The sequence below is a fragment of the Numida meleagris genome, chromosome 11 (genome assembly GCF_002078875.1).
Source record: "Numida meleagris isolate 19003 breed g44 Domestic line chromosome 11, NumMel1.0, whole genome shotgun sequence".
NCBI classification, from domain to species: Eukaryota; Metazoa; Chordata; class Aves; order Galliformes; family Numididae; genus Numida; species Numida meleagris.
In genome coordinates, this window is record NC_034419.1 from 18,134,367 (window position 1) to 18,143,182 (window position 8,816).

At 46.7% G+C, this 8,816-nt stretch overlaps 1 protein-coding gene across 8 annotated transcripts in view; it reads left to right on the top strand.

Moving 5' to 3' along the window:
* CNTN4 (contactin 4) overlaps positions 1-8,791 on the top strand; it is a 262,223-nt gene extending 253,432 nt beyond the window's left edge. For all 8 annotated transcript variants that reach the window (XM_021409696.1, XM_021409697.1, XM_021409698.1 and 5 more), the window contains 9 exons: positions 493-651; positions 1,364-1,513; positions 2,048-2,118; positions 2,981-3,215; positions 3,724-3,839; positions 4,332-4,518; positions 4,987-5,099; positions 6,215-6,383; positions 7,301-8,791. In XM_021409696.1, coding sequence (XP_021265371.1) covers positions 493-651; positions 1,364-1,513; positions 2,048-2,118; positions 2,981-3,215; positions 3,724-3,839; positions 4,332-4,518; positions 4,987-5,099; positions 6,215-6,383; positions 7,301-7,401 — 1,301 coding nt within the window. In that variant the 3' untranslated portion in view covers positions 7,402-8,791. The remainder of the gene's footprint in view (positions 1-492; positions 652-1,363; positions 1,514-2,047; positions 2,119-2,980; positions 3,216-3,723; positions 3,840-4,331; positions 4,519-4,986; positions 5,100-6,214; positions 6,384-7,300) is intronic.

The window sequence follows — 8,816 nt, forward strand, 5'->3', positions numbered from 1 at the left end:
TGGGAGTAGCCATCATTATTCCAAGACAAGAAGATGGGTCATGTCAGTATCAGCCGAGCAGGAGGAGTAATTTGTGAAGGATGCAGTGAAATTTCATTGGGGTGGAAGGACTGGAGGAGTTGAACAAGGCTGCATTGCATGATTGATTTCCCCCCAGTCAAGCAAAATGACTTAGAATTTTAATTTCTTAGAAATTAAATCTGGCTGTACCTGCTGAAAGTTTCATTATAAAGACAAGGCACTGGAAGTTTCAGGGTATTTTAGATATTTGAGTATTTCCAGGTCTTAATATCATTTGAGAATAATTTTAGACCAAAGTGGAAGAGTGAAGAGAAGAGTTCGCTATAAAACGGCGCCTTGGTACCGCTACTGATGGGCATGGCCATGTGATGCAAGAGAGAGGTCACTTCTCTGGTAGAAGGGTCCTGTAGGGCAGGAAGGCCAGAGTCAGCGCCCAACTTCCAGCAATCCCCCCTGCAATGTTTCTAACAGGTCCCCCCGGCCCACCCGAGGACGTGACGATCGATGAGATCACCGACACCACGGCCCAGCTGTCCTGGAGGCCCGGAGCAGACAACCACAGCCCCATCACGATGTACGTGGTGCAGGCCCGGACGCCCTTCTCAGTGGGCTGGCAGGCCGTGAGCACAGGTAAGGGCCGCGCTGACCCGCTGAGCTGGGCTGCTGGAGAAGGAACCCATCGGGAACTGCTGAGCCGCAGTTCTGCTCTCAGAGGGATTTCACTGGCTGCAGGACACTGCGCTTCTTAACTGGTTTCAAGTCTGGCAACCCAAAGATTTAGGGTCCAGTCAGTGCTATTACTCATCCATTTTTCTCATGAATGTTTAAGGGAAAACAGAATGAATTCCTATCTTTTGTTGCCTCGCTGGAGATATACAGCAGTAATTGTGTCTATAAAGATATCCCTCAGGGACAGACCGTGTCATCTGGCCTATCTTTAAGTAGAATTATTTTCCTGATAGAGGGAAAAATCCCATGATGTAATTGCTCATTCCACCAGAGGTTAATTCTATTCCAGTAACCATTAAATAGAGGGAACAGTGCAGTCTAAAAGGAGAAAAAGAACAACTTGTACACCTGTTGTCTGGACACCTTGTTTTCAGAAAGTGGCAATTTAAGAGAAACTTTTTAATAGCTGGAATTTCTGTGCTAAAAGCACGGTGTTTTAATGCTCTTTAGCAATTAATAAAACATGAAAAATGAGAAAACATTTGACAATCCTCATTTACTTTGTATCTGTGTTAATCCCTCACTGCTAAGGGCATCCAGCAGGACCTTTTCTCAGCCTTTTGTAATACTTCTGGTGGTTTTATCTGCACCCCTGACTTGTGGCTGTCTCCAGTTCCAGAGGTGATCGACGGCAGGACATTCACAGCCACTGTGGTGGGCCTCAACCCTTGGGTTGAGTACGAGTTTCGAGTCGTGGCTGCCAACCTGATTGGGATAGGGGAACCCAGCAGACCTTCAGAGAACAGAAGAACTGAAGAAGCTCGTAAGTAGCAGCGGGCAGCTGACTTCAGTCTGGTCCCATAACTGCTCTTAAAGGACATGTTACAAGTCTTGAGAGCTGTAATGCTCCCGGATGCTGTCCCTGTCACTTGGTCTGGTCGAAAAGGGTCACAGCCAGGGGTAGCCTCAGGGTGGAGGTACAGAGATCTGTGTCTGTCGTGGGAAACGTGCCTCCTCTGCTCCCTCTTAGCCTGTAATGGAACAGGCTGTGAAATATGAAAATATGTAAAAGCCCTTTTTATGGAAAATAAATGTTTAAACTAAACAATTAGAGGCTGAATACACAAGTTAATTGACATACTTTTCATATACTATTATTGACATACTTTTAATGTGCTGTTTGCCATGGCAAATTAGTCATTTGCTAATGTTTCCGATACCCAGCAGAGGAAGGCCACGGAGTCCTGTAGCTTGTTCATTTCAACACACTCTGGTTTCAAAATCCCCATGTGCGTTTTTAGTGCTATCTACAGTTCTGCGTCATCTTCTTTTTTTTTTTTTTTTTTTTTTTTTGCAGTTCCTGAAGTGACCCCAGCCAATGTCAGCGGAGGCGGTGGGAGCAAGTCTGAGCTGGTCATTACATGGGAGGTGAGTGGAGTCCAAACCAAGAGGAAAATGAATACGGTGCTTTGAACCACGGCTGCTTCCCGAGCGTCAGCCCTCACCCCAGTGCTGCATTATGTGGCAGCAAATGGTTAAGAGTTAGCACAACACACTGCATGCTGGCTTTTACTGCTGCTAATGAAAGCCAGCAAGAGAAGATACAGAGATGAAGAATGTTTAATATTCCTTAAGGCAGCCAGGGCTAGAACTTTAGTCATTTGTCTGCTCATATTTTCATATTATGATGTGATGCAGCTGGCGTATTTTTCCTAATAATGAACTTCACTAGACATGCTAACACTTCCACTTAGCACTATTCCTGACCAAGCTGGCAGAATGAATCACCAGAGATATTTTTAAGGTTATTAAAAAACTATAAATGGGTTTTTCTCCTTACCACACAGCTCAATGTGCTAAATTTCCTCCTCCATTGGACTAATTAGTTTCGCTGCATCTCCTACAGATACTCCAATATGTTTCAAAAACACAAGAACATCAGCCATGACTTTGACGCATAATTTGCACAAAATATAATTTGTATTCCAGCACAACAGTCAGTTTACTCTCATAAACATCCAGAGACCGTCCTTCTTATGGCCTAGTATTTTATTTTATTTTGTTTTGAGCCTTGGACTTCAGAGTAAGAAGCTGTCACCAAAAGTAACCCCTTGACATACAGGACAGTGGCCCATCATTACAGAATATTGTCATACACTGAAACTTTGGGAGCCCATAGGCCCTTTTGGGCTTCCAGCTGCAAACTCTCTGCTTAGGAAGGACCGAGAAGCAACAGGGAAATAAATGCAGTGCTCAACTTGCCACCTCTCCATGCTTTGTCTGCCCACAGACCGTGCCTGAGGAGCTGCAGAATGGAGGTGGCTTTGGCTACGTGGTGGCTTTCCGCCCCTTTGGCACCATCAGCTGGATGCAGACCGTCGTGGCCTCCCCGGACGCCTCCAGATACGTCTTCCGCAACGAGAGCCTGCCGCCCTTCTCGCCCTACGAAGTGAAAGTGGGGGTGTACAACAACAAGGGGGAAGGCTCCTTCAGCCCCGTGACGGTCGTGTACTCGGCGGAGGAAGGTAATGCAAGGAGCCCGTCCCCTCCTCCCTGTGTTGCTATCATCCGCGGATCAGAGAGGGTTCAGCATCCGCACCGACATCCTTTGATACCTAATCCTTGCTCTGATTTATAATAAATGGCGCACCGTGATTAATTCTTTTGATAGTCATTAAAATAACATTAATCGTAATGAAATCTTTTGATATTAATGGAAAAGCAATATGTAATCGGGAAAGAATTCAGCTGAGATTTAGTATGAATTAATGTCCACTGATTAGAAAATGTTCCCTCTTGTCCTAATTACTGTACATGGTTTCCTAGGTTGAGCTTAGTAATGACATTTATTATTTCTCTTGCAGAGGAGAAGTGCAGTCTAGCACAGGCCTGACAGGGCTTTGTTTTGAAATGGGAATGTTTGTTTTTGTCACATGCCTCTTTTCGCATGCAATAATGAAGTTCCCTTGAAGTTAGTGACTAAGTAAACAAAGAATTGAAAGCTCTGATTTTATTTTTAACTTGTCTACCCAGAGCCGACCAAAGCTCCGATCACAGTTCTCGCCAGAAGCCTTTCTGCCACAGACATTGAAATTTCTTGGGCTCCCCCTCGAGAGAATCAGCACAAAGGAAGGATACAAGGCTATGAGGTAAGGCAGCGAGCTGCGGCGTGGTTCCAGGGCTGTGTGCTGAGCAGGCTGGGGCTGTGCTGCTCCTGCTGAGCAGTGCCTTACTCTTGTTCCTTCAGCACAGGGATTCCTTTTCTTCCAAGGTAAAAGGTGACACATCTGTCTGTGTGTAGCTGGCTGAGATGCAGATCAGAGCTTGCTGTAGGCAGCCAGTGTGTGCTGATGACGAGGAGAGGCTGCTCTGATGTCAGCGTGCTTCTTTGTGAAAGTCCATAGATTGGGCCATTTCCTCCATCTCAGCCCAAAGCAGTGGTCAGAAGTGCCAGCCCTGAGTTTAAGGACAGAAGGTGGCATGTCTAATCCCTGACATCTCCCCTGAGGTGGAAAAAACAGCAAGACTTAGCCAGATAAGACAGAGAACTTCTTTGAGCAGAAGTGCCGTAGTTAGTGCTAGGAACCACTGGAGTGCTGCCCGCCCATGGTTGGGGTTGAAGTGCTTGCTCTGTCTTGCAGGTCAGGTGTTGGAGACACGATGAAAAGGAAGAGAACGCGAGAAAGATCAGGACAGTCGGTAACCAAACATCTGCCAGGGTCACCAACCTGCAGGGCAACGCGCTCTATCACCTGGCAGTCAAGGCGTACAACACTGCTGGCACCGGTCCCTCCAGCGCCATGGTCAACGTGACGACGAAGAAGCCACGTGAGTGCTCAGGACAAAGGGCAGTGCTCTGCCTGGAGGAGGGGGTATCTACCAGCCCTTCTGGTTTTAATTGAGCCTAAGGAGCTGGGAGATATTCCTCTGCTGTTTTCTTTGTGCAGAAGGATTAGCCATTTTTTGGTAAGGCTCTTCTCCATGTTAAGTAAGCAGAGTGTGCAAAATTGAAATCACAGCTGTGCAGGAAAATTAAGTATTTATCTCGTCATTCAAGCACTCAGATGCTCGGCATGCCCAAGACCAGAAGAAAGAAGACTTCTGGTCTTGGGCATGCCGAGCACCTGAGTGCATACTTTTTTCAGCCAGAGGACAGTGCAGTGTCACACCTGCTGTGACTTCAGGGACACAGATCAGCTCATGAGCAGGGGTGGGACAAGCTGGGAGGGTATGGGGAGGGATCTGACTGCAGATGGCACTCCTCAGTCACAGAACGCTTTCTGTATTTTGCCATAGCACCAAGTCAGCCCCCTGGGAACATCATGTGGAACTCATCAGACTCCAAGATCATACTGAACTGGGACCAAGTGAAAGCACTGGATAACGAGTCAGAAGTGCGGGGCTACAAAGTGAGTGTTTCCCAGCACGGGCAGTGGAACCATGACTGTGCACAGCCTGCATTGGGACCTGCAGGCAGTCCTGATGGAGCCTTGGCTGTCCCCAGATTCTTGCACTGGGCTATAATGGAAATGTTCATTTTCCCATATTGAGTTTGGGGTTTACAGTAGGACCTTGGGTGGAAACCTTCCAGAGGCTGTAGCCAGCTCCTTAATGGCAGATAAATAAAATGCTTTTTTAATAGCTCCATTTTCTTCAGAAAGCAAAGCCAAAAGAAAAGAAAGAGAATCCTCATTAGTAGCAGTTTTAATAGGGTTTAATTTAACCAGAGAGAAATCTTGGGAAGAATTCAGCTCCATCACCTTCCACAAGGGTTTAATTTGGCCCGAAGAAAACATCAGTGAGCAACTGCCAGCCACTGCCCCCAGGGCCGGGCTGTGCAAGCGTTTCCACCAGAGCTGGAAGCGATGAAGGACCTGGGCACGCTTCGTGTTCTGTTCACAGCCCACAGTTTGGCGGCATCAGACTCGTGCTTGTGCCAGCTCTCATGTCTGCCCTCACTTTTAAGTATCTTTGGTGCACTCTACTGAATAATCAAAAGTAGGTAATTCCTCGGGGCTTTCAGTCAAAAACCCCAGATGAATCCCAGCAGTTCGGACCTTCTCATCCCTACGTATTTTTGGTCTGAAGTGCAAATTAAGAAGTCAGTTGAAACAGGTCAGAGAGACTCTCACCACCCTTGAAAATGCAGAATCTACCTCGCAGGTTTCTAAAAAATCCTTTTTTAACTTATGGTTAGGATAACAGTCACATTCCTTCCTGGCTCACAGCAAAACACTGCCCATCTTTTTATTTTTTTCTGGAAATCTTCTGAATGATGCCACAATTTATGATGTTAATTAATAGTTCTTCCAGTTCTTAGAAGGTGAATTGAAGAAGTGATTTACTTGGGGAAGCCAGTAGTGGCTGCTGGGGTCGGGGTAGCATGTCGGTGACCAGGCTGCATGTCTGGGTAGCACTGGGTGCACTGGGATACTCAAAGTGTGAGAAGAGCAGCGCTCAGACCAGGTGCTCCTACAGCAGTGAGTGCTTCTGCTGTTCGTGTCTCCTTGTTGCTCTCCCACAGGTTCTGTACAGGTGGAACAGGCAGAGCAGCGCGTCCGTGATCGAAACCAACAGGACCTCGGTGGAGCTCTCCCTGCCCTTTGACGAGGACTACATCATCGAGATAAAGCCCTTCAGCGACGGGGGCGATGGCAGCAGCAGCGAGCAGATCCGGATCCCAAAGATCTCAAGTAAGGCCGGAGAGCAGGTGCCCCTCTACCCAGCGTCACCCCGGGAGCAGCCAACGGGACCTGGGCTTGGGCATCATGCTCGAGGGGGGGCTGAAATTCAGCATCCATCACCAGCCCAGCCCAGGGTCCTGGCTCCAGCCTGAGCCAAGGTTAAACTCTGAGGAACGGTGTCCTAAGAGCTTACGGTTGTGTTTAAGATTTCTACGCGCTTTCTGCTCTCCTACTTCCGTACTCATATATACTGAATATATTGTTTCACTGCAATTCGCTATAACAAAATATAAAACACAGTGTTCAGAGACTTTTAAATTTATAAGGCTACTGTATAGCAATATTCCGTTCTGTGTTGGACGCATAAATATTTATTTAGGGAAATGAGGTTGTGCAGAAGAACAAACAGAAAAGAGAGTATTTTATTACTCAACATTGCTTTTGCAAAATCTCCATGTCCCATCTTCCATTAATAATACCGCAGTTTATAAGCTGCATTAAATCAGCTGCCTCTGCAATGCAGGAATGTGGCATTAAAATTACAGCGATGTGAAAAACCCTGGGTGAGATCAGAATTATCTCCCCCTGGTTGTGTGCTGTGGCCATACAAACCCTGCAGAGGGATTTCATCAGCAGACACAGCAGAGCAGGAGCGCACGCCAGCTCCTATTTGGCTCCACGCAGGAGCGTCCCTGTAGGATGCTTTAGGATCATCCTGTAGGATGTGGATGGGGCCAGGCTGGTGCCATAAATAACAGCTCGAACGTAGCGTAATTGTAGAGAAAAATGAGGGAGAAGCCTCAGCACAACAGCAGTAGGGATTTCAGTGGGCAGGAGGGGATGGTGGCAGGGCAAGGGGAGTGGGCCAGGCTGTGGGCTGAGGGGTTGCGGTGCTCTCTGCTGATCTCCCCTCTCTCCTTGCTCAGATGCATATGCGAGAGGCGGCGGCTCCTCGACCTCCAGCGCCTGCACACTGTCGGCCATCAGCACGATAATGATCTCGCTCACAGCTCGGTCCAGTTTATGACAAAAGTTACACAGAGGACTTCTTGTTTATAATATAAGCAACATTTAGCTAGCTGTTTCGAAGACACCCAGTACCAAGTAATATTGTGGTTTGAGTACATCTTACTACTGGAAAAATGTTTATGCTTCTTTAGGAATGGCATTATACAGTACTTCCTCAAAGCAAATATAGCTTTGTCTGAAGTTTCCTTGGAAACTCTGCAATGCACTGAAAACATCTGTAATATGATGTTACCAAAGCAGTTTACATATGTCCTTATATGCATATTTTTTATTATATATTTAGTGTTTTATAGAATTTTTTAAAGTTAACATATGATGTAGATATTAATTTTTCCTCTGCTATAAATGCTACGGACAACATTATCATGAAAATATTGTTTGGAATTTTTTCCTTTCTGACCACGTTGTTCTTAGTCAGTTGGCCGCGACTTTCCTGTACGGTGTCACAGGGCTCTGTGGGGCAGAACTGCTTCCCCCCGGGCTCAGAGTGAGCGGCGATCCTTGTGTGAACCCAGTGCAGTGAGCACGCAAGATTTCACATTTTATTCAGAGGATTCAGCGAGACAAACTCGAAACGCTCAGAAAGAACGCTATGGTCTTGAAACAAAACACACAGATCCCGGTTGTTTGCGGACTACAGGACGTGTAGCTGATATTCTGGCATCACGCAGTAAGGTTCCATTTTTACAGTCTTGAAATAGCTTTGTCTTTATCATAATTAGCATCAAACTGGGTAGGAATGAAGGTAGCGCGGAGACGTTGGGTACCAGCGTGGGTGTCCCCCGAGGGCCCCGGTGCAAACCCGGCTCAGCCCGTGCCGACATCGCTCCAAGGACACCGAGAGCAGCGCTCCAAGACCCAGTGCTGCCGGGCTCAGCGTCGCCCACGCGCTTTCCTCCCTCGTCCCATAGCTCATCCTCCTCTCCAGCCCCATTCTGGCACCCACTGGGGCCCGGCAGCGGCGTGGGGAGAGGGAGCCCACGGCTCTTCGGGAGGAACCCGGAGGCGGAACAGCAGCACGCCGGAAAACAACAATATCCACAGCAAAAATCATCTTCGTCAGAGAAGGACTGTTTGTTACTACGGGGTACTTTTGTAAGTTCACTCAGATGGGATAACGCTAGTACAAGGCAATGGAATTTTCTATAAAATTTTCAAGTTTAAATGCGCAGCAGTGGTTTACTATTATTTTTTCCTGATAGCTTGAATTTGCCTGTAACTTGTCTTTTTTGCTTACAAAATAATACAGTTAACTTTTAGACCTTCTAAATATATTTATTCAGTAACGCATAATCAGGATTCCACTTGTGTAAAAGTCAGGGGTGTTGACCAGAGAAATATTGTCAGTATTTCAAGCTGTGTTTCTTTCTTAGTTTGATATGGTTACTTCTATGTAAAAAAAAAAAAAAAAAA